Raw genomic sequence first — 26,452 nt, forward strand, 5'->3', positions numbered from 1 at the left:
TTTTTAGACTGGAGAGAGTTTCAAATGTAAGGTTGGCATGGAGGGGGAATGGATTGTTATGGTGGTGTATGGAAGAGTTATTGTTTGAGCTGCATCTTGTCCTGATCACACACAACAATAGGATTGTTCCCTGTGCTGGCTCAAGACGTTTTGCCTGAGCAAGCCCAAATAATTTGTCTGAGATGAAACCCACATATTCCTTCCCTCTCAGAGCCAACACTGAAAAGTATCGTTGCCCCATTCTGACTGCTAAACCTGCCTCCATCTATTCATTTTTTCTTCCTTTCTAAGACCTCAACCCTGTGCATATTGTCTTGTGAGTAATTCCCACTGAATTCAGTGGAACTTACGGTAATTCCAAGTATACCTACATAGCATTATTCTGTTTATTTCACCCAATTTCTCTCTCTCTCTTTCTCTGTTTTTCAGACACATACAAATAAATGTCTTGTTTCCACCTTTCTTAGGAGAATTTCATACCCACTAGGCTGTCTGCTAACTAGGCAGTAGAAAATATCTCACAGAGGAAGGGAACCTGTCTGTCTTTCCCTGTGGCTTCTAACAGGTGTTAACACAGGCCAAAAAAAAAACTTAAGGAAAGCAAACATGAGTAACAGGCTTTGTAAAAACAAGTTTACTTCAAAATATCAACAGTATTTACATAACAGCATTTTGGCAGCATTGAATGCATGCACTTAAAAGTGTGATATTGGTAGCTGTAACAGACAAGATCATAATATTGCCAATCTATTTTTCTCAAACATCCATGACATACACAGAAATTCAAAGACTATTTACAGAAACATTGTAAAATTAAGGAATGTTAGAAGGATGCGGGAATGAAGTTATGTGGTTTTAGCAGTAATGTTTTAAAGGAGTATGTAAAAATGGGTTGTCAACAGGTGAGAATGTAAAGTTACAACATATTAAGATAAATGATTAAGATAAAAACAAAGATGGAAAGGATTTGCTGAATTAACTAATTGAACTAGAATACAAAAAAAGGGAGGTGTGAGGAGGTCAAGGAAACAAGTAAATGAAAGATAAGCTATGGAAAAATTGATTTGTTTTTAATTTTTTAGTTTTTTGTAATTTTTTGTTTTATTACTTTTTTCTTATGTTTGTAATTTTTTGAAATTTTAATAAATATTATTATAAAAAAAAAACATCCATGACATACACAAACAGCTATACCAGCTTTGTGGAGTGGCTTAGAGCTGGGATGGTGAAGAAAAAAATGGAAGGAAGGGAAGGAGAAAAAGAAAGACCAGAAGCAAGAGAAGGGGAAAGGGAGAGAAAATGGAGGTGAAATAACAGGAGGAGGACTATAAAGAGGTAAATAGGTAGAAAGCAAATCAGAGAGAAAGATTTAAGGAAAGTCTGAGCTGAGTAAGTCTCAAACACTGGACAAAAACTTTCCTCTATAACTTGGCCTTTGGCCGGTTAGCATTCTATGGCCTTTTAAATGTGTTTCTGTTTTACTATGCATTTTGTGTTCTCCTTCTGTATTTTTATGTTGTGAAATGCCCCTTGATCTTTGGATGAAGGACGGTATACAGATTTAATAAATAAAATAAAATTGCAGATAAAGCAAAGCATAGGAAGGGAAGGCACAATAAACAAAGGATTTCTACTGCACAGATTTGTGTAGCAGCTGGTATCCCGCTAGCAAAGGGCTGACTCTTCTAGTTCTGCCTTTAATTATGGCCAGTTGAAGATGCTCTATGGGTACACATGCTGCCCTTTCTGAAGGGAGTGGCAGCAGCCAGCTGTCGGCCCACCAATCAAAGGAAAGAGTTTTTCCCATGTGACAAGAAGCACCCCAAAAGAGTGGTCTCCTCATGGAGGAAAGAGCACCCTTGAGGAAACAAGTTCTGTCATTCCTGCCACCTGCTAGACCGTCATTTCACCAAGCGCACAGTGTACCAACAACCTAGATTACAGCTATGAGGAAATGTGGAGGCTGTCAGGAGCTTGTCCTACACTCAGGTAGGACCCTGGCAGAGACACATGCCCAACTGGCATGTTCTCTCCCTCCTGGTCGATCGTTTGGGAGCTTCAAAAGCTTTCTTCAGCCCGAACATCACAGCGACCGATGCCAACAGACATTGGCACACTTAGGGATCCGCAGAGTGTTCGCAGTTTGCTTAACAGACCTCAGCAACGCAGCATTTTGGCTAATCTACTTTATTTACATATAAACACACACGGAGCACTGCAACATGGCTCCCTCTCTCTCTCTAGCATCAGACAGCAAAGAGAATGAACAAAAGACAATAGTCCCACTTCACGGAACACAGTAACACAAACATCCTGTCTCCATCACTTCCCACTCTGTGGAGTCAAAACATACACTGTCATGCGAAAGACAAGAATTCCATGACTGCAATCATGGAGCAGGAATTCTAACAGAGGCATGGGAGTGGAAGTGAAGGTATTCCCATTGCTGCCATAATGCACCATCTGAGCAAACGTTTTTGTAACGATGGAGCTGTCCTTGGTCCCCTCCCAGCTCAGCTACTGTAGCTTTCTGATTTGATTTACAGAGCTGCAGAAATGCAACAAGAACAAAAATCAATTTGTGAAAGGTATAATTCCACTCCTCAATAAAACGTCCAGAGCGGCTTACAAATCGCAGCCTGATATTTTTCCTTCATATAAGTTAGGAGGAAAAGATACAGGGGCTATAGGCTCCGAAATCTCTTTTTTTGTGTGACTCGTGCAACTTTAGCAGTGCTTAAAACTAGATTTACAATTTTGTCATTGAATACTTGCATTTGCAAACAGTTGCCTAGAACACTGAAGGAAAACAAGTAGGGAAAGATAATCTTTATCTAAGCAGAGAATCATTACAAGTGAGTCAGATGATTAAACTTAACAATGGTATTCAAGTGAAATTAGTAAAACTGTGTCTACTGCAACACTTAACCTGCTTTTATTTGTGGTTCATCTTCTGTCTTGCTTTCCCTCTTAAGTGTATTATTTCACAAGGGACTCCTCATTAAACTCAGGGAGTTAAGCAAATTAATTTACTGTAAAGACTACGCCATTTTGTTCTCTCTTTTTTTATTAACAAACATTAGACACAGCACTTTCTGCCTTTCCCCCCTGTCAAGTTGCAATTCACATGATATTCAGATTTGGGAATACAGTAATAATCCATAATCTAAAGATGCTTACTTCACTGAATGAAGGCTTGAAATATTTCCCCTCCCATACATAAGAGAGAATAGTAAAGTGCAGGCTCATAATAAGGAACTGAATCTTAACTTGTTTAAAAATATGTATTATTTGCCACTGCAGTCAGTGGAAGCTTCTCAACACCTCTGCACACTTCAAGAAGGGCCAAGAGGACTCCTTCTTCAGAGCGCCACTGCCACTGTTTGCTATGGCAACTAGAAAGACTGTTTTAACTTACAGTGTTTTAAATATATTTTTTAAAAACTTAGTTTAAAAGGCTTTTCTGGCTGCAGCAGTAAACTGCAGCTGCAATGCAGGCATTTTCTGAGCCAATATGAAAAGAAGGATCTCTATTGGCCTTTTATCAGAGCCCAGTGGAGCAAACAGGCTGGGGAGACTTGTTTAAGTCCCAGTCATTGTCCACACACCTCCAGCCATGTCTGGTGGTAAGGAAGGTTGGACCAGTGAGCAGTGTTAGAAACTGAGATATGAAAGCTAGGAGCTAAATGGCGCCTTAAACCTAGGTTATAGGTGCAACAACGGAATGTCTAGGCACACTTTTTGTAGCAAGAATGTTGCTGTTTAGTCGTTTAGTTGTGTCCGACTCTTCGTGACCCCATGGACCAGAGCACGCCAGGCACTCCTGTCTTCCACTGCCTCCCGCAGTTTGTTCAGACTCATGTTTGTAGCTTCGAAGACACTATCCAGTAGCAAGAATACAAAGTTGAAAATGAATGAACTGCAGCTAAAATGTTATGTTCATTTTTCACATGGTATAGTCCAGGGGTAGGCAACCTAAGGCCCATGGGCCACAAGAGGATCACAGGGGTTGTTTAACCGGCCCACAAGCCACCCCCGAACCAAGCCACCAGCTCAATGAGTCCCTGCGCACTGCGTTAAACTGGCACAGTGTGGTGCAGGGACTTGCTTCCTTGGTGCTGGAAATCACATCTGCTCAGACGCCGGAAATTGCATCTGTGCAGATGCAGATCCCGGAAATTGCAGGCACACACGCTCACACACACACGCTATCTGTGCCACAGAGGGATCTCCCCTGGAGTGAACCGGCCCAGGCGAGGTAAACCTTGCCGACCTCTGGTCTAGTCCTTCCCCTGCCCACCCCCCTGATATTCTTAAGAGGGTCTCTTTTCCAGTCTTCAGAGAGTAGCTGGAAGTGAGGAGGCAGAAAAAGATCCTCCTTTCCATCCACTTTGCAGTTTTAATTGGAAATCTTAGCTGCAGTACTGCATCCAGAGCTCAGAAGCTACTTGCGCTCATGAAATTCCCTGTCACAAAATGTCCCTGGAACAATGGGAGTTTTGAACACTGCCAGTGAGAGGCCCTTTTTAGCCCTGGGGCACTCAGCTAATGCCCAAACTGCTTTACCTCTGGTCTGGCCCTGCATAGGATCCAGATGATGAGCAATATCAACACAGTAGATATTAGGCTGCTGAGTCAACAATAGACTGTGTTGTCCTTTCTGGGAAAACAAGGTAGACCTCCAAATTCTGCAAGTTAGGTATGGCAAGAATAAATGAAGGTGGAGTGTAGCGCTGTTGCTTTGAGTTAGATGTGGATTTATTTCAATTAAATTCTAACCCTGCCTTAAAGGGTTAAAATTGAATATTGTGGCTGTTGAGGTCCTTCCCTGACCCCCACCCCACCCCCACCCCCACTCCATCTCTTGCTGGTTTTAATGGAACAGAACAAACTGCTAAGCTATTTGAAGAAGACCGAGTGAGTGTTCAAATGACGACTGAGCATGTTTTCCTCCTCAATCTTTTCATCTTTTGTTTCAGAAATTCTTTTATGCTATTATGTTAACACGTCAAATAGGTCAAGGTGCATCCTGTACTGGAATGAAAAGGGGGGGTTAAAATAGTCTTTGTTTGAACAACAACAGAAGCAGCAACAACACAGCACAGATTCAAGGACAAATGCAAGCAGAGAAATAAATCCTTTTGGCGACCCCCAGAAGCTAAAGTAGCAAACATCCTTGACAAGAGGCATACATATTGTTTTTGTTTTTAATCCTTCTGGGGGTTTACTCTAAATTATGGACTTGATGTTTAAAATGGAATGTGTTAAGGGGGAAAAGAGATTTATAACAGAAGAACCACCCTTTTGTGTGCAAAGTTGCCGTTCACATAGATACCTGAATCATTTTTAATTACTTCAACTTGAGGGTGAGGAGAAGCTGCGTCCTACCACACGCCTTCTTGACCCTTGACCCTCAATTCAGAGGGAATGGCCAAGTGGATCCAGGGATTAGTTGATGCCTCACTTTAGGAGAAAGTGCTTCAGCTGTCCTTGAAAGAGGAGGTGGTGCGTTCTCTTCTTAAGATGACTTCCCTGGGCCTGGAAGAAACGTCGTTCTTGTCATGGTACGGCCCATGGCAGCCATTATGTGTTGGCACCCACAACACTTTTATCAAGATATAAGTACTGTCGCCTCATGTTTACCCTCCCCCCCTTAAAAAGAAAAAGCACTAGAACTATTGGATACTATTGTCCAATCACTAGTCCAAGGCACTTAAGAAGGTGGTTGTGGGGCCACTTCAAGCATGCTCAGATGAATGTCCATTTAAATCCAGCTTCCGTCCAGTTTTGGGAGCAGAAACAGCATTGGCTGTCCTGACTAATGACCACTCCATTGTCAGGAGAGGGACAGGGAGAATGTTTTAACAGGGAGAGCCAGTGTGGTGTAGTGGTTAAGAGCGGTGGACTCGTAATCTGGGGAACCGGGTTCGCGTCTCCGCTCCTCCACCTGCATCTGCTGGGTGACCTTGGGCCAGTCACACTTCTTGAAGTCTCTCAGCCCCACTCACCTCACAGAGTGTTTGTTGTGGGGGAGGAAGGGAAAGGAGATTGTTAGCCGCTTTGAGACTCCTGAAGGGGAGTGAAAGGCGGGATATCAAATCCAAACTGACCATGGTATTTTCCTGACTGAGTTGGGACTTGGAGGCGTTGATTTGCGGTAGTTCTGCTCCTATCTACAGGGATGGAGCCAGAGAGTTGCATTGGGTGACCTCTGCTTAGCCCTGCGGGAGCTGTCCGGCACAGTCCCACAGGGTTTGATCTGGTAGCCCAAGCTATTGGTCACCTGCACGAAGCCTCTGGTATCAGCCATCAGGGGATTTGGAGAGAAATGTCATTAGTACCCTGATGGAACTGAGCTCTGTTCCTTTGATACCAAGAGGTCCTGGAGATGTCTCTACTGTCTAGAGGTGGTCATTGACTGGATGTAGGGCAATACATTAAAGTTAAATCCAGTCAAAACAGAGGTGTTCTGGGCAGGCCATCCCCATGTCCTGGAATTGGGAGAACATCCAGTTCTTGACAGAGCTCCCAGGAGCAGGTGCCTGGTTTTCGGGTGCTGCTGGAACCATCTTTGTCACTTGAGGTTCAGGTGGCCTCAGTGAGTAGGACCACCTATGCCTGACTTTGTCAGGGATGCCAACTATAGCCATTTCTGGGAAAGGATTAGAATAGCTATGGTTATTCATGCTCCTCCAGTGTGGCCAGTGTGGTGTAGTGGTTAAGAGCTGTAGATTCGTAATCTGGGGAACCGGGTTTGCTTCCCTGCTCCTCCACATGCAGCTGCTGGGTGACCTTGGGCTAGTCACACTTCTCTGAAGTCTCTCAGCCCCACTCACCTCACGGAGTGTTTGTTGTGGGAGAGGAAGGGAAAGGAGAATGTTAGCCGCTTTGAGACTCCTTCGGGTAGTGATAAAGCGGGATATCAAATCCAAACTCCTCCTCTTCTTCTTCTTCTTCTTCTTCTTCTTCTTCTTCTTCTTCTCCTCCTCCTCCTCCTCCTCCTCCTCCTCCTCCTCCAAGTTGGACTAAGGTAATGCCCTCTTTGTGGAGTACTGTAATGCCCTTTTGAAGAGAGACTGTAAATATAAACTAGTGCAAAATGCAGAAGTCAGGGTGCTAGTAGGGTCATCAGGCTGCAAATATATTGCTCCTATTTTTAAAAAAGCTGTGCTAGTTGTTGATTGTTCTCCATGCCTAATTGAAGCTGCTTTCTTTGGTATCTAAAGCCCTTAATGGCCTGGGACTCAAATATCTGCAGTCTTCCATACTGGCCTGCCTGTGTCTTAAGATCAGAGAATGAAAGCCAGCTTGGTGGTCCCTGCATAGGATGAAGTGTGGATGCCTAGAGAAGGACCTTTTCGGTTGTGGCTCTTCATATGTGGAACTGCCTCCCTACTGAGGTACATCTGGCCTCACCTCTGTGTAATTTTAGGTGATTGGTTAAATCAGATCTTTTTTAATCAGGTGTTTCAAGGCTAACCCCAACTGGACACACTGTTTAGTTTGTTGCTGCTGCCACTAGTTTCTGTGTTATATATTTAGAAGTTGTGTTATTTTATGGATTTTATGCTCTGTTTTTCTCTTGTTTGATTTGGCTATAAAGTGCCTGTGGCTTGTGCAAAAAGGCAGCACAGTATATCAATTAATCAATCTTTATTACGGTCAAAGAGCGGACAGCAGTACAGTACATAAATCTAAATAAATAGATAAATACAATACGAAAATCAACTGTGTATAGCCACATGCACACATATTACTGTTAGAATTCCTGCTCCATGATTGCAGTCATGGGATTGTTGTCTATCACATGACTGTATATGTTTTGACTCCACAGAGTGAGAAGTGACGGAGACAGGATGTTTGTGTTACTGTGTTCCGTGAAGTGGGACTATTGTCCTTTGTTCTTTCTCTTTGCTGTCTGATGCTAGAGAGAGAGGGAGCCATGTTGCAGTGCTCCATGTGTGTTTATCTGTAAATAAAGTAGATTAGCCAAAATGCTGAGTTGCTGAGGTCTGTTACACAACTGCGGATCCCTAAGTGTGCCGGTGTCTGTTGGCATCGGTCGCTGTGATGTTCGGGCTGAAGAAAGCTTTTGAAGCTCCCGATGATCGACCAGGAGGGAGAGAACATGCCAGTTGGGCATGTGTCTCTGCCAGGGTCCTACTCAAGTGTAGGACAAGCTCCTGACAATTACTACAATTTCCATATATATATTCATCACTTTAGGATCTTATGTCAGACACACATCCCAGTAAGGACCCTGTTGCTCCCACAGCCTTTGGTGAGGGTGGGGCTTCTCTTGCTCACCAACCATATGAGGGTTTCCAACCTTTCTCCGTATCCTAAGTGAGTTAGGATCACCCTCTCAACTTGCATTAACTCTCTCGGCAGATGGTTGGGGTTGGGAGAGAAGTGTCCTTTCAGATACAGCACACTTCTTGCTTTGCATGATTACAAACAAAACAAAACAAAAAAAACAATACAGTGCATGATCTTTGAGACTCTCACTTTTTATTGAAATTTACTGCATCATATAGCACAGAATGGTGTTATGCAAACACAAGAGAGATGCAAACGTTGTGTTCTGTACAGTGTCCCCCATGAGAAACATATGCATTTGGGGAAAAGACCATTAAACAGAAAAGAAAAGAAAATGATTTTAATAATATAAGTAAGTGCCTTTTTATATTTCAGAAGTGTGGTTTTTGAAAATGCAAACCTGGGGGATCTGATAAATAACTATATTGGTATAGGCATGGAGGAGGAATTTAACCCTTTCTTCCCTAAGAAGGGCCTAAGAAGACTTTTTTTTTTTTAGCTAATGCTTGTATTAGGAGGAAATCTTTCCTCTGGCACTGATTGCAAATATCAGCTTCAGAGGAGGGATTTTTCCTCAGGACAACAGCAAGGGAGGAAAGGGTTACTTCTTCATGCCTTCAGTGATCCTGGTTATCACTCACACACAAAGACACCGACACCCACCCCTCACTGTTATTTGCATTTTTGAAAGCCTGTATGCAAGGATTCAACTACCAGCTTTTGACCTCCCTCCCCTCCCCTTTTGTGCTGTTCTGGGAATTCTCCTGACCATCACTCCTGATTCCATTGTGCAAGTGGAAGTCCTTGCACTGGTCTTCTGCCAGCAGGGCTCATTAAATGAATCCTGCCGTTTATGTCACATCTAGTTTGGCCTTTACTTGGTTCTGTGCACAGGTCACCTAGACAACAAATGAAAAGCTACATTTAAGGTCACATCTGGTTTGGCCCAATGACAGGCTAGGTTTGCTGGCTTCCAGAATGGAGATTTGCCCTTTTTTAAAATGGATGCTAGCAAAAACAAGGTGGCCAGACCTTAGCAAGCAGGGCTAATAATATAGTCAAGGTTCATCACAATGTGCTACGTTCTCTTTTTAAAACAGTATCCTTAAAAAAAAAACTTGCAATTTGGCTAGCTGGAAATAGCTTTTGATGGGACAGGATTGAGAAGAGCAGTGCAGTAAACAAACTCACTGAGATGTTCTAGCCAGCAAAGAGTGGTTAAGCATCATTCACGGTGACAGAAATTCAGCCTCGGAAATGGATTCCCCATTATTTGCCCCTTTGCTTAAAATTTTTATTTCTGTTGCAGCTTCATTCTGACCAGGATAAAGGAGACTCTACACTTAAATACATCCTTTCAGGAGATGGAGCTGGAGACCTCTTCATTATCAATGAGAAGACTGGAGATATACAGGCCACAAGGAGACTGGACAGGGAAGAGAAGCCTGTCTACATTCTCCGTGCTCAAGCTATCAACAAAAATACTGGGAAGCCAGTGGAGCCAGAGTCAGAGTTCATCATTAAGATCCATGACATCAACGACAACGAGCCACTGTTTACAAAGGACACTTACAATGCCAGCGTCCCAGAAATGTCTGATGTAGGTAGGTGTCATATCAGTCTATTATTATAACTATTGCTATTAGTATTAACATTATCATTTGTTCAGCACTTTTATACCAGGAAAGTCTCAGGGCAGCATATAGGAAAAAGGAAAAGAAATTGCACGCAGTTAAAACAATTAAAAAACCAAGAAACAGCAAGCAAGAACGTAATCATATATGCTTCTCGAAACCCCACTACACCCTAATGACATTGGCCTGATCACCGTTACGTTAACCAACAAAAGTACAGTAACCAGAGAGAATTAAGAATCAAATGCCTGAGAGAAGAGGAAAGTTCTCGTCTGGGATTTTTGTTTGTTTCCTTTTGAGCATAAAGGAGGGAGGGAGAACCACTAAAAATATCCTTTCTCTTGTTGAGTGCGCCCCCCCCCCCCGGGACTTCCAGCACCAGAGCACTTGGAGGAGGACCTGCAATGATGACTTCAGGGTCTGTGTAGGCTCACAAGGAGGACATAATTCCATGTGGCACTGGGCTCCTGAGGTGTGTAAGCCTTTACAATGGACCCAAAGATAATGTAACTTTCAGGTTGCAAACCCGGCAAACCTAGAAGTGTATACTTCCGGGTTTCGCCACATGTGCAGAAGTGCTCTGCGCGCCACACACATGCGCAGAAGCACTTTATCGCGCTGTGCATGTGCGCAGAAGCGGCGTCTCATGTTGACCTTTCGGGGTACGTACAGACCCCCAGAATGAATTAAGTTCATATCCGGAAGGTCTACTGTGTATATAAAACCAACACTTTGAATTGTGCCCAACAATGCAGAGATCAGTTTTCACCTACTGCTCAAGGGACAAATCCAGACTTGTGAATTCTGCACTAAAGTATGGTCAGGTATAGTCTATTTCTAGTCCATGCCTGTTAAGCATATGTTCATTCAGAGGTCCATTTCTGCATTAGGCTATGGGTTCTATTTTCAATCCACCAAAGCACTGCATTTCAATATGTATCTTGCTATAATGTTATCTCCATGTACACATTTCTAAGTGTATTTTATCCTAAAATGTGCCTATTAATGTCTTTTGGTATCGGTATTGCAAAACTTGGAGGTGTGTGATATCCAAAGGATGATTATGTTCTAATCAGCACATTTATCTGTGAGGTGTGGATCAACTAATATCACATTCACAGAAATCCAAACCCCAAAGCATCCCTACCTAGGCTCAATCCATATGACTGCTTCCTCCTTTGTCAAAATGGGCACACACCTATTTATTCTATATTCCTGATAGACCATGTGAATTACGCCATCACTGGTATGGAAAGTGTGAGAAAGGAGAGATAACGGGTAAAAACAAGTGATAATTTGCCAAGTGATAACTAGTGCAACCATGTGAGAAACTGGTTGGTTGTTATATCTCCTCTATGTGGTGCAGGGGTGGCCAATCCACAACCCATGGGCAGCCTTGCCAAAGGTTTTTTTGTGCTCCCCAAGACTCCTTCCCAAATTTGCCTTAAAAAAAAAAGCATTTGACTGCTCTTGTTGGAAGTGTGCTGTGATGCATAAGGTTTTTGTGATCCCTCTAAAAAAACCATCCTTTAAAAAATGCTTTAATGAAATTTAATAATGAATGGTAAATGTTGTAGAACAGCTGGAGGACTATTCTTTGGGTAGGCAGCTCTCCTCACACCCACTTTTGTGCTTTGGAGATGTCCACTGTGACAGTGTTAGCCATCCCTCATGTGTAGTGAAAAGGATTGTTCCCTGGATGTGTACGCAATCAAAACAATTGGGGAATGAGAAGTCTATCGCAAATTGCTACCTCCCCTCTTGCATGCATGCCACAGTAAATTGCCAGGTTCAATATCTACCAAGTATTCACCCCATTTACAGATATACACTTCTGGCCTAGGTTGGCAGGAGCAGGGACCGAGCAACGGGAGCTCACTCCGTGGCTGGGATTCGAACCGCCGACCTTCTGATCGGCAAGTCCTAGGCTCTGTGGTTTAACTCACAGCGGCACCCGTGTCCCTAGCCACCCGTGCCAACCTAGCAGTTCGAAAGCACATCAAAATGCAAGTAGATAAATAGGTACCGCTCCGGCGGGAAGGTAAACGGCATTTCTGTGTGCTGCTCTGGTTCACCAGAAGTGGCTTAGTCATGCTTGCCACATGACCCGGAAGCTGTACACCGGCTCCCTTGACCAATAAAGCGAGATGAGCACCGCAACCCCAGAGTCGGTCACGACTGGACCTAATGGTCAGGGATCCCTTTACCCCTTTACCTTTACCTTTACTTCTGGCCTGAAACATGGATGTGAGAACCATCCCTCCCTTCCCTAGCTGGCGCCCCGGGGTCAAATTGAATTAGCTGTTTGCCCCATATTGTCCTTGCGTAATTGGACATTCCTTTAGAAATAGACGGTGTCAACACTCATTGCCAAACCAGGACAGTGATGTGGGAGGAAATGATGCAAGTATTTGCCCCCACCATGATCCCTAGCAGAACCTCTCACCACATCAGACACACTCACCTGCTATTTGCAACGGGAGGACATTTTGATCAGGACCATGCTGGAGGCAGTAGCAGCCACAACTACAGTGAGCTCCTAGCTGTGTTGCCTCTTCCCATCTCCTTCTTGGCAACCAGCAGTGACACGCAGCATTGGGAAGCCAGCTGGGCAATGCCACCCAACAGCACATCTCTCAAGAGCACCTGTATCTCTGATTACTGTACAAGGTATGCAAAAAAGGTAGCTGCAACAAATGATATTGCATTCAAGAGCAGCCCTTCAAAACTCACTGTGAATCTCAAACACCCACCATCATGAATCCCATTTCCACCTCTGGAGCAAACTCCTGAAATGGCACCTCTGTTGGAATCTGCAGGTACTAAGTTTATGCGGCTGGCTAGAAGCAAGAGTGACAGTTTAAAGTGATGTCCTTTGGCAGAACAGCAAATATTTTTCTATTTTTTTGTCATCGCAGGTACATTTGTCGTGCAAGTCACAGCAACTGATGCCGACGACCCTACGTATGGGAACAGCGCTCGAGTTGTCTACAGCATTCTCCAGGGGCAGCCATATTTTTCCGTCGAGTCTGAGTCAGGTCAGGAGACCTTAATCTGTCATTCTCTGACAACCTCCATAATTTAAAACGATGTGTTAAGTCAAGCTAGGACCTATTTGGTAAATTCTTCAAGGAAATTCTATTTGACTCAGTGCAGACTTTGAGAGGCCCGGTAGAGTGATAGATCTGTAAATATGACACATTATTTTAATATCTTAACCTAACAAAAACAGAACGGAGCCTGGATGGAAAGTCCTCCCCCCCCCCAGTCCATTTAAAACAAACAAATACTAGGAATGTTTAGGATGTCTGCATCAAAAGCAGTGCTCAGCTCAGTCGTTTGGCTTTCATGAATAAAAATGGAGAGGGGACAATCTTTTTGTCTCTCAAGGGCAACCATCCATCAGGGGTAATGTGCTAGGGGCTGCAGGAAAGCAATTGGCAGAGCCATAGATGAAAGTGTTCTGGATTAACTAATCCAGAATAAAGATCACCCTTCTTCAATTTTCATCATGTATACTACCATGGCGGGGGGAGGGGGAGAGAGATTAAGGCAGCTTCAGGAAGCACAGCAAGATACATACAATGAGCTCAGTGGCCAGAGGTTGTCCATCTGTCAGCAGAAAGGAAAATAAGACTATGAAGGAGATGAATACTGCTTAATCACAGGTCCTTCAAAAAAAGATTGGAGGTATCGTTTTTATAACTCTGTGGCTCATACAGGAAACTGACATGAAAGCCAGCTCAGCTTTGAAGTGGAAGGAGAAAGTGTGGTAGAGAGATGCTGCTGACTTGTGAATAATAATAATAATAATAATAATAATAATAATAATAATAATATCTGAAATCTGGACAGGGAATTTTCTCTCTCTTATTTTATGCAAGCTTTCATTTTTGTAAATTTTACAACTACAAAGTTAGCAGTAAACTTACTTGTCTGCAATTTGGGGGGACAGTTCAGTTTCAGTTTGACAGAGTGAGGGTTACACCTTTGTCAAAGCCCACCTGAGCAGCTTCCAAAGCACCCAACAACCAGCTGTTTTGGGGGATATTTTAAAGTGCTACTCAAAGTCAATTTGCCCTGGCTGATGTGAAGGCACATCAATCCTGCTTGGTCCAGGTGTTTTGTTTCAACATCTGAAAGGAAGTGGAGGGGGAGCTTGCTTCTATCGGCACCTTGCCCCTGATAAATGCTTTGAAACCTCAATGTTGGGACTTCAAAGCACCCATCTGTTCATGCACATATTTTAATGTATGGTTCTATCTGCATAGCCCCATTGTTCCTTGGCCACACTAGAGTGTAACATATTTTTTAAGGAGCCCAATTTTTATAAACAGATGGGCAGTTTGCAAAGGCACCCTACATTTTAAAAAGCCAAATAGAATGACACTGATATTTTACCCCTCTGTTCAACTTCTTTTTTTCCCCTCCTCCCAATAGTGTTTCTACCTCTAAATATATAGAAAGAATGCTTGGGGACTTGCTATTTTCCCCATGGATTTCCTTTCAATTTAATGTTGTAGTACTATGTCTTTAATGAAGGCTTGCTTTCACCCCGATTGTCAAAATAAAAATTTCAAATAAGAAATGGGTGGAAGAAAACACACGCACATAAAGATGCAGGACAAAAAGCAATGGAGGAAAAAAAGTTATGCTCCCTTTTAGCTTCATGAAATGCTTTAGCATGGGGTTAATAGGTTGATGAAAGAACTGCATCAAACAGCAGTATATGCAAATAGCTTGAAGCTCTTTTCCATATTGTGCAAGTCACACAAGCAACAGAACCAGATACAATTTGACAAGGCTATAATTGAGTGCAGCAACTTGACAACACTTAAATATTTACATCGGGGTAAGTGCAACCGTTACTAGCGACTGTTGCCAAGAGGACAGAGTGGAGGTTTAGATTTATTACTTTTTTTTTTTTTTTTGCAATTGTTCTAGGCAGCTTTTCTGTTCAATGCACACATAGACACAAAACTACAAATAAAACATAACTCGCCTTTAAAATGTGGTGCACTACCCAAACGATTTAAAATAACACTACGGATCATTTGCCATTCTTGACAGCAGCGGCAGTTGCGACCTGGTCCAGCCGTGGGCAAGCTGGGGAGCGCGGGGTGGGGGTGGACACAAAAACCTCCCACTCAGTTGGCCAGTATCATAAGCTCCAGCCAGCAGCAGGGAGTGACAGGACTCCCCTACCTCTTTTGAACTTACATTGGCCAATCAGAGACCAGACTGCAAGTAGGAATTTGGAGACGGACCTGGCTAAGCCTGTTTCCACTCGGGTCCCTCCCCAAATCATCAAAGCTGGTTGCACCATCTTCCAGCAGCGCAGTCAGCATCGGACATGCGTGCGGCACTCTGGCACTCTAACTTAAGCTTTTACAGGAAAAGTCAGTGACCTTCAATGGTGTCCTTAATTTTCTCATTCCCAGGCATCATCAAAACAGCTTTGCTGAACATGGATCGAGAAAACCGAGAGCAGTACCAAGTGGTCATCCAGGCAAAAGACATGGGAGGCCAGATGGGCGGATTGTCAGGAACCACCACGGTGAACATCACATTGACGGATGTCAATGACAACCCACCTCGTTTCCCCCAGAGTATGGAAGATTTAATCATTCTGCTTTATCTAGCTCAGTTCTGCAGTCCAGTGATGGGGATGCAAAGATACACAGCAAGCCTGGAATCTTTAAAATTAAAAGAGATGGGTGTTATTGAGGGGAGGGGGTTATACCTTTTGGTCGCAAATCTGTGAAAGCTTTTGGAAAGCACCCAGCCTCACTACTGTTGACTATTGACAATTATTTCTCGGATTCATCTTCAGCTCTGTCTATGGTATTGTAATGTCCTATTTCAAAGAGTCAAAAGAAAGTACAGTGGTACCTTGGTTCTCGAACTTAATCCATTCCAGGAATCCATTCGACTCCTGAAACAGTTCGAAAACCAACGTGCAGCTTCCAATTGGCTGCAGGAGCTTCCTGCACTCAAGCGGAAGCCGCTTTGGACCTTTGGCTTCTGAAAAATGTTAGCAAACCGGAGCACTTGCTTCTGGGTTTGCGGTGTTCGGGAGCCGATTTGTTTGGGAGCCAAGCCGTTCGAGTACCAAGGTACCACTGTACACTGAAATCAATTTAATTAGGGGAATTTAGCCCAGTTCTTACATTGAGTACATTATAGTACATAGCTACTGGTTGTTTTTGGCTACATTCTTTCATTGGTTAAGCAGCCTTTGTGATATTTAGTATGATTCAGTGCTTGTCAGTTTGTCTAATCCTGGGCTCAAAGGCTACTGTTTTGCCAAGTACCATGGAAACCACCAATCATTTCAGAAAACTTCCCTGCCTGGGCAAACCCTGCACATTAGAAATAAGGCTAGGCTACTGACATATGGGATGTGGGTGGCGCTGTGGGTTAAACCACTATGCCGTTTGGCTTGCCGATTGAAAGTTCACGGTTCGAATCCCCGCAACGGGGTGAGCTCCCATTGTTCGGTCCCAGCTCCTTCCAACCTAGCAGTTCGAAAGCACTCAGTGCAAGAAGATAAATAGGTACCGCTCCAAAGGTAAACAGTGTTTCCGTGTGCTGCTCTGGTTTGCCAGAAGTGGCTTAGTCATGCTGGCCACATGACCCAGAAGCTGTCTGCGGATAAACGCCGGCTCCCTCGGCCAGTAAAGCGAGATGAGTGCCGCACCCCCAGAGTCATTTGCGACTGGACTTAATTGTCAGTGCTCCCTTTACCTTTACTGACATACTAGCTTTCAACTAGCCACAAGATTTTGATGCATTCTGAAACGACATTAGCAAAGAGAACTTTTCTCTCCAAGGAAAATAATTCTAGATAAAAAAGTATGCCAGGTTTATATATTTGAAGATGTTGAGGGAGGCATTCCCCCAACTGAAGAATAACTCATAATATAGGGCAAACGTCAGCCTGCAGGTATGGACAGTAGGAAACTTTTGTTGACACGAGTAGGCCATAATTTGAGACTCAGCTCCATGGCCCAAAGAGAATTACACATCTCTGGCCAAGGGCATCTCACATGCTCTGAGACAATGATGCAGAAGCACAATGACCAAAAGGTCCCCGAGACAATATATTTGGGTCATTTGCAGTGCAGCAAGTTAACATGAAGGGCTTTGGCTGTGCATCGTCTTGTGTCACTATGTCACATTGCACAATGGTGGTTTGCTGTTTCCTTATTCACTGTATTTGACATATGGATGCTTTTGGTTTGCCATAATCCATCTGGTGAAAACAGCCCTGCGTGCAGTTCAAGGGGCAGGGAAAGAGAAAAATGCCTTGTAGGGGTTGGCAGTAGAATAAAGCAGACCTGATTTAAACAAGATACTGGGCTTCTTTAAAGCACTTATCCCTGCTAGGTTCCACACAGTTCTCAGCCTGTCAGGCAAGTGAATGGTTTGGCAGGTAGGCCCGCAGGGTTCAATATTCCACAGATAGAGCAACCTGTTGTTACTGTGAGCTATCTGAGGAGCCAAGGTCAGAGTCAGTCACTTCATGGGGCTAGATAAGATACTATTGGCTCCCTGCATCACCTTCTCTGTGCTGAGTTGATAGCTGCAGTTGTTGTTTGACATCCATCTGTCTCGAGAGACAATGGAGTGCATCTCCAGGGGTCAAGTCAAACTGCTGCATTAGCAGCACCAAAGTAACCTACCTGGGATGCAAACCAGGGCAGTGTGTATGGAGGTCCCAGACAGCAAGACCCCCTCTCAGTCTTATGGATATGATTGCAGTTCTGTACTCTAATCATGTGTGGGACTGTCATGCAAGCTAGCCATTCCCTTCACCTGCAGGCTGCCGTACAGGTGCAGGGAAATGGATTCCTCTGCCCTACCATCATTTCCCCCCGTTTGACAAAGCACCACGACACCAGCGCCTTTAAATCAGCACAAGGAAAGAGTAACCTTGAGCCATAAGGTGTTTACATGGCAAAAGCCAGAGGGAAACTGTTCCGGTGTGCACACTTTGCAGCTGAAGGGTGCATAGGTTAAGTCTGATGCCAGAACAAATAGAACAGTTAAGCACTTGCCTTTTGTATCACTTAGTATCTTCTTTGAATCAGGAATACAACAGGATGGCTCTATGAGAAAGTAGAAAGTCCTGCAAGCAACTTGGAGGGGTAACAACCTAGGAGTCAATTTACTGGTGTGGATGCTGGTAGAGAATAGATGTAGGAAGAAAGCCTCCATGTGACTGGATATTCTTGGGAAAATGTCCCAATAGTTGTGATTGTCTGGCTAAAGTTTCCCTGTGTTTATCTCTAGGTGCCTACCAGTTCAAAATCCATGAGTCTGCACCTCTTGATTCGCCGGTTGGCAGGATAAAGGCTACTGACGCTGATGTGGGTCAAAATGCAGAGATGGAATACAGCATCATCGAAGGGGACGGCTTAGAAATGTTTGGCGTCGTCACAGACAAGGCGACGCAGGAAGGCATTGTGACAGTGAAAAAGGTGCATGTTCTCAGATGTTTCCTTCTGGCTTTCAGCATGCTTTTGTCACATGCATTTTGTCTCCCACACATAGTTGTTCACACCCTTGTCAGTGCTCTGCAAAGGGTGGGGAAATAGCTTCAGAGGAAATATCTCACACTTTCGCATGACTGTCCAGATGGCCCTGGGCAGCCCAGGCACACAGGCTGCCCTCCCCACCTCGACACCTCCCTTCTCAACTCTGACTCATCACAAGCTATAGATCCTGCAGACTTCTTTCAGCCTGTGTCTAGAAGCTTCTTCTTCATGGCTGCAGCCCAGTGGTTATCACCACTATGAGATAATGCAAAATATAACTCTATTTAGATGCTAAACATGGTTGGGTGGGCTAGCAAAATGCCGTTCAATTGTATGAGAAGAAATAAAGGGGTGCGTTGTTTGAGTGTGTGCTTCTTGCCCTGTATAGCACCAGCTAATAAGGACCACGTTTGCTCCTGTCGGAGTCAACCCATCCTATGTCTTGTTTCTTGGTCACACTAGAGCATGAGGGATATTGTGACTGGGCATTTGATTAATTATGTGTTGGTTGCGGGCTTAAAAAAAAATGGTGCCAATCGTGTTCACTAGATTGATGCTAGTTGTATTTGCAGGGTTGATTTCTGTTCTGGACCTGGGATAAAAATGTGAACAGTTACCGACAGAATTCTCTGACATCCCTAGGTGCAGCAGATCTGTTCTGTTAAATGGCAATCTGGCCTCTTTTATACACCAGATTTTTCTACATGTTACAGGGAGGGGATACATTTTAGAGACGCTGGCTAGGAATCTGCTCTGCTAGCCCCCACAAATTCTCAAAAACTGTGCCGTGTTGCATATGAAACATTTTGAAATTAAGCACTCTGAAAAGCTGGATAAAGTTAATATCACATCTAATGCAAAAGCATATTAGAGCTCTGTGTTCCTATGTATTTCCCCTCTACAATGCAATTAATAATTCTATTCGGGTACATTCTGACTTTCTCTTTTGTTGTCTCTCTGTTTTTTTAAAGAGCAGAGCCTTATAAGATCTTGAGTGGGAACTACTAATATGACACCTTCGTTGTCAGAAAGCATTTCACTAATCTCATTTACGAGCAACTTATCTGGCAAGCTTGATAAGGTTACAGATATCAGCCCGCATCAATTCAGACTTAGCCAACACGAAAAAGACATTGTGTAGAGTCTCAAACACGGACTTTTGCCTGTAGATCTCTGCACAACACCCGTCATTACTTGTTCATACAGAAATGCCTCATAGGACTTGATCCTGATATCACTCAATTTTCTGTTTGTGTCTGGTTCTGAAAAATAATGCTTTGGCCAGGTTTCATACAGTACAGGGGATAAAAAAATGAAGAGGCATGGTTTGTCTCCTTTCCACCTAAATTGCTTGTGATGTTTCTTCTGTACCCTCAGGATTTCACGATGTAGTCAAATCTAATTGCAACTACATCACGCACAATTCCCCCCACTTCCTCGAGCAATAGGAAATTCTAGGGGCAGCCTCTGTGGGGGCTGATTACATGTGAGGAGAGAGCACTGGAAGCTTGTGGCATTTTTGCAATATCTGTTTATGCATTGAACATAGTGGGGGGAAGAAAAGCCCCATAGTCAGAAAGAGCCTGCCTATAAAGCAACATCAGTTCCCCCAAAAGCAAACAGCTTCTATTTGAAACTAGGGGTGAGAGAGAAATTCAACTCAGTTTGCATTTAAAGGCGAACTTACCAAATTTGCAGCTCCCAAAACAATATGGAAACCAAAACACAGCCATCCATCAAAAGTTGTGCTTTGCTGTGTGTTTTTGCAATGCCAAAGAGAGTGTACAGATATACAGTGGTACCTCAGGTTAAGAACTTAATTTGTTCTGGAGGTCCATTCTTAACCTGAAACTGTTCTTAACCTGAAGCACCACTTGAGCTAATGGGGCCTCCTGCTACTGCCACACCGCCGGCGCGCGATTTCTGTTCTCATCCTGAAGCAAAGTTCTTAACCCGAGGTACTATTTCTGGGTTAGCGGAGTCTGTAACCTGAAGCGTATGTAACCTGAAGCGTATGTAACTCGAGATACCACTGTACATATATAAAAGTGTGCATAAAAATGCACACATTTGTGAAACTAACATACAAAAATATAGCCATTAGGGAAATTTGCTTTGAAAAACGGTGCCTCTTAAGCAAACACGCATACTGTGAGAAACTCGCACGAAAGTGCTGATGAATTTTCATGACAACTTTTTTTTTTAGAAATCCCAAAGTGATGTTGAAATGTGGGGAATGGAAATTAAGATTGGAAAAATGAGAAACGGGGATATTTGGAAATTGAAGGATACAGCCACTCCTACCTGGAGTGTTTCCTTCTTTTCCCCAAGACTCCTTCATCCTCTCAGCTACAAAACTCATATTATTTCCTCTTTAACTGGCTGCACTGCAACCAATAGCCACTTCTCCAGCTCTCAACAGAGCATCAGGACTGTCTGTGCTGTTAGGCAGAGTGAGGAAGCCATCTAAAAAACCCCAACAACCCTGAATTGGGGGTGTAATGAAAGGGCAACGAATTGTCAGTTGTTTCATTTATTACTATTGTATTTTTTACTGCCAGGACGTGAGAGAAGTACCTGAGGGGTTGTTGCCTCAGGTGCCAAAATAACTTAGCCAGGTTTTGCACACTATATACATTGAATGGTGAGGTATAGGTAGGGAAGCAGGGACACCAATTGCTGTTCTTCCTGAGGCAGCAAAATATCTTGGGGTAGCCCTGCCAACCACATGGGCTGTGTCTGAGTTCGGTAGACACCGTCAAAGCTCACGAAGAAAAGCCTGGCAGACGTCAAGCGCTATTGAGCAAGCATCTACCGCTAGTTCCAGAAACATCGACTGACCCGTCAGCGCTCATTAACAAGCAATGAAGTAAAACAAATGGTGGTTTTCTCTTCCCTTGACACAACACAACAGCATCCTCGCTACGCTCTTTTACCGAAGGCCACGCTACATTGGTTTTGACTTCACATAACATAGTTGCATTTCCAGTGAGGAACGGCTTTCAAAACACAACTTCCCCCCAAATTGTGTCCCTTTTTCAGGTAGGGGCTTTGAGGGAAATGAACATCAGTTCAGAGTGGGTGATTTATTTTCTCATTTGCAAGGAAGTGTGGGAAGGCAACGTCGTTGGGCAAACACATTTGGGAAGTGTCAGAGTAGGAAAGGCAGGAATGTTCCAACAGAAATGAGGTCATTAATGACTTCTAAAAAGTGCAGGATCGGAGGACAAACCTCTTGTCTCACAGCAGCACATTATCTCTGGACATTAGAAAGATTTCCGAAGTTGCCATTGTATATTTTCTTCTTCCCAAGGCATAAATGGGGCAATTGTTTGAAGTGGGAGTGCTTGAATACGGAAACACCTCTACCCAACTTTGAGCAGTCTCAATTCAAGCAAACACACCTTCCTTCTGGAGCAGGCCCTTCTTCAAGCTGGGGCTCAAATGTACACCCTGCATTCCTTGGTCTTCTCCAAGAAGCAACAAGAAGTGTTGTCCTTTGAAGAGAGAAAGAAGGTAGTAGATATAGGAGGACTCTCTGCTAAAGGTTGATGAGCAACTTCATTGCCCCTTCTGCTCTCCCGCCTTGTGGTTCTTTATATTTACACCAGACACCCTCTCTCCTCTTTAAAATAGGGCACATAACCACCCTACCTCTGAGGCCGAAATCCTGGATACACTTACTCAGGCGTATGTACCGTTGAAAACAGTAGGGCTCCCTTCTGAGCAAACATGCATTGAATTGCAGTGCAAATGTTTGTTTTGAAGTGCATAACGCGCTCATTCCACGCATTTCAGTCTGCCTCTTTGAATGTCAGGTCTCCCAGGAAAGCTGTTATCAGCTTTCTATTTAACATGTGCATTTTCTGCTCCTAGGCTTTGGATTTTGAAAAGAAGAGACAGTTCACTGTGAAAGTGGAGGCAAGCAATCCTCACGTGGACCCCAGATTCCTCTATCTGGGACCCTTCAAAGATGTTACGACTGTCAGAATTGTGGTGGAGGATGTAGACGAACCTCCAGTGTTCAGCAGGCCAGCCTACGTATTTGAAGTGAAGGAAGATGTCCAGATAAACACTGTCATAGGAACCGTGACTGCCCGAGACCCTGACGTTGCAAAGAATCCTATCAAGTAAGCATAGACTTATTTAGGTTTTTGTTTTATCTCTGAACTTAGCATGTTTGGGGGTTTTTTAAATGCCAATATCTTACTACTGTTGATAATTACATAGCTGGTATAGCTAGGTGTTATTTCTGCTGTTGTTATTTTTTAAAAGTAACTTTTATTTGGTTTTACAAAATCAATCACACAATTAACATTCTTGAAAACATTAAAAATAAAACAAGATTCTTTTGAATCTTAGGATTTCCCTCCTCCCCTCCGTAGATTCTTTAAATACCTTTGTCAACTGCATATAATAGTTCATCCAAATTACAGTCCTCCATTGTTTCCCAAGTCTTTGTAACATTGCAAGAGTTATTTAGAGCCTGCCAAAGAGTTCAAGTGTTTACAGTGTTCTTATAAATGCAATCTGTATTCATCCCGATCTCTATTGATGTTCTGATCTTCCTGATTTTCCCTGTCAATCTCACCATCTCTGCGTAATCTAGCAGTTTCATCTGCCAGTCCGCCTTCGTGGGCATCTTGTCATCTTTCCATTTCTGGGCAAGCAGCACCCTTGCAGCCGTAGTAGCATATATGAACAGTCTTTTCAATTCCTTCGGTGTATCTGTGCCTACAATTCCTAAGAGAAAGGCTTCTGGTCTAGCTAGGTGTTATTTCTGGGTCTGCCCTGTGAGACTTCTTCCGATTCTTTCATCACAGAATACATAAGAAGAGCTTGTCTTAGCTCCAGGGAAGTGCTGTTTGCAGCTTAGCTCGGCCACAGCAGGCAGAGCTGGCTTCTGCGATGTAGGCAGGCAAGGGGATGTTCCTCCCACCTTTGCCAACCACACCTGCTTCAGGAGACTCTTTTGCAGGTGGCACAGCCAATTGCGGAAGAGTCTGTGGGCATGGCTCAGGGAGCAGACCAGAGGGGATTGCTTTGCCTCAGAGTCATCCCTCTGATCTGCTCCATGGAAATATAAGCGTGCCACTCCCATGCCTTGGCCACAGTTCCCTTCTGGATTTCAGAAGAGAAGGGCACCAGGCGCAGTAGAGGAGGAGGAGAATTTATTTTTTACATGGACAGTGGTGGTGGCTTGCTGGACCTCTGAAGCAGCTGAAGAAAGTGGGAGAAAGATGAAAGAGAGAGACAGAGAGCTTCACTAAGTAGGGAGCAGCTGGGGCATGGCTAGATGTGTGGCTTGCTATGAAGTGCTTTGGTCGCCATTGGAGGGGCAGGGAGGAATGTTCCCTTCAGGACAACTGGCCGATCTGGAGATACTGCCTGCCTCAAAGCAACTGTCACAACTTGATGGTGGACAAGGTGTTGAGAATGGATCCTTAGACTAAGCGAGCACCACAAAAGCAGGGCAATCCCATTAAAGGGAGCATGGGGGAAGAGCTTCTTTTCCAGACACCCAGCTCAGGGGTTGATGGGCCATAGAACCCCCAAAATGGTGGTCACGGGCATTGATGCACATCAAAGGGCAACCTGTAACCTTGGCCAAACGTGCCAATCGACAAACAGCAGGCGGACAGTTTGCTTTCAGGATATAAATATCATGGCAACCATTAAGGAGATGTTTCCATTATTTTTGTTAGAACGTAAATACAGAAGCAGCTTTTTGGAGTGTTCACCGGCAACTATTAGCGAGATGTTATTTGTTTAAAAATCAAATGAAGGAAGGCAAGAAGCGAGTGAGGAGTGGCAGCCCAGGGAGAGCTTGGCAATGCTTATGTTCTGTTGAAGTAAATGGAGTTGATGCAGAAGGTTAAGTGTTGAACAAAATACTGTTGAACACAATGGCACACTTCCAGAGGTACAATTTCCTGTACTCTCAGTCTGGTGCAGAAAGACAGGAAGCCATCAAAGCAGGTACAATACAGGGAGCCAACAAAGTAGATACCTTCGGAATATATATCATTATCATTATTATCATTCTATCTATTACCAACCTTTTACTGGAAGGTCTCAGGGGCCCCCTATCTGCTTTGGGGAAAAACACTTGAGGGTATATCCTGCCAGATGTGTTGAGCCACTGAGAAGGGAGTGTGTGGTGCTGTGGTCTAAACCACTGAGCCTCTTGGACTTGCCGATCAGAAGGTTGGCAGTTCGAATCTGCACGACAGGGCGAGCTCCCATTGCTCTATCCCAGCTTCTGCCAACCAAGCATTTCAAAAGCACATCAGTACAAGTAGATAAATAGGTACCACTGCAGCAGGAAGGTAAACAGCATGTCTGTGTGCTCTGGCTTCCATCACGGTGTCCCATTGCACCAGAAGCAGTTTAGTCATGCTGGCCACATGACCCGGAAAGCTGTCTGTGGACAAATGCCAGCTCCCTCAGCCTGAAAAGTGAGGTGAGCTCCACACTCCATGGTATCCTTTCATTGGACTTAACAGTCCAGGGGTCCTTAACTTTTTTTACACTGAGATGGTCCAACGATTGTCCTGGAGGGCATGAACTCCCAAGCCAGCCCATTTGAGGCAGCCTCAGCATATTGGAAGTTCCCCAGCACCACCATGAAAGGGTTCTCTAAAACCACATCCTATATTACCTTCGCCAGCACACTTAGGGATGGTTTGCACCATCCTACAAACACACACACACAAACAAACAAAAACCCATTCTCTCTCTCTGGCCCAACACCACCAATAATCCCTCTAGTGCAGACACAGGATGGATTGTCCCCCTCAAGACAATCTCAACTCCCCTCCCCACCCTGAACTTCAAAGTTGCTACGCCAAGTACCAGGCCCCAGATCATCTGCTCAGGTCCCAGTTATGCACACAGGTACTATTTTTTTGGTGTGTGGGGGGCGGGGGGAGGTCCCATCACACAGTGAACCAAACTACAGTGGTACCTCCTGTAGAGGTCCATTCTTAACCTGAAACTGTTCTTAACCTGAGACACCACTTTAGCTAATGGGGCCTCCCGCTGCCGCCGCGCCGCCAGAGCACGATTTCTGTTCTCATCCTGAAGCAAAGTTCTTAACCCGAGGTACTATTTCTGGGTTAGCAGAGTCCTGAAGGGTCTGTGACCTGAAGCATCTGTACCCTGAGGTACCACTGTATACAGATCTCACAGCCTACATCAGCAGTGTTGACAGGTGAGAGCAGACTGGAAGGCCAGATCAGGCTGATGGCTTTGGCAAACACAAATGTGTGCCTGGCTTACGTCTGCTTTCCCCACTCAACCATTCACTTAGGCATGCCCTACACCAGGGCTCCTCACCCTGTTGCCCTGCAGATGTTTGGGGCTAGAACTCCCACAAGCACCATGTTTCCTGAGGCTGATGGGAACTGTAGTCCAAGACATCTTCAGGGCACCAAGCCCTGTTCTGTCTTGGTGTGGCTAGAAACCTCACTCCCTTTTTGTTGTGTCCATACTCCTTTGTTCCTTTGTTGCCTCTGAGCTGTTCTTCCTGCATCTGTGGTATGTACACTCAGGTTGCTTTCTCACCTTGCAAAGGTGCTCACCAACACCTCTCCCTCCATCTTTCTACTCAGTCGTGGGTGGGAGCTGATAGAAGAAAGATACAGGAGAAGAGAGGCAAAATGAGGCCGAGGAGTGTGTGTTTGGATGGAGATGTGCAGCAACAGAAAGCATCAAAGGTAGCCTCTCTGGACATGCCTCTGGAACCTAAATGTTGTGCAGGAGTAGAGACAAAGTGAGCAGGACTGTGCTACCACCCAAACTGCTTGCCTCTGTTAGCCTGAAGGGCTTTTCTGGTGCCTCCTCTCCTAGCATCTTCCAAGATCCGCAAGCCTAGATTAGGACTGCCTTGTCTTGACAGTGATTTCCCACACACACACCATCATGAGCGTAAATGCTAACTCTAACTTTCCCTCGCAG

At 44.3% G+C, this 26,452-nt stretch overlaps 1 protein-coding gene across 1 annotated transcript in view; it reads left to right on the top strand.

Annotated features, from left to right (window-relative positions):
* LOC310767050 (cadherin-6) overlaps positions 1–26,452 on the top strand; it is a 155,621-nt gene that overhangs the window by 102,372 nt on the left and 26,797 nt on the right. Inside the window, exons 3-7 of the mRNA XM_083623837.1 lie at positions 9,629–9,923; positions 12,872–12,991; positions 15,395–15,562; positions 18,249–18,436; positions 22,370–22,623. Of these exons, the coding sequence (XP_083479963.1) occupies positions 9,629–9,923; positions 12,872–12,991; positions 15,395–15,562; positions 18,249–18,436; positions 22,370–22,623 (1,025 nt within the window). The remainder of the gene's footprint in view (positions 1–9,628; positions 9,924–12,871; positions 12,992–15,394; positions 15,563–18,248; positions 18,437–22,369; positions 22,624–26,452) is intronic.

Source organism: Podarcis filfolensis (genome assembly GCF_964270895.1).
Source record: "Podarcis filfolensis genome assembly, chromosome: 7".
In the NCBI taxonomy this organism is placed as follows: Eukaryota; Metazoa; Chordata; class Lepidosauria; order Squamata; family Lacertidae; genus Podarcis; species Podarcis filfolensis.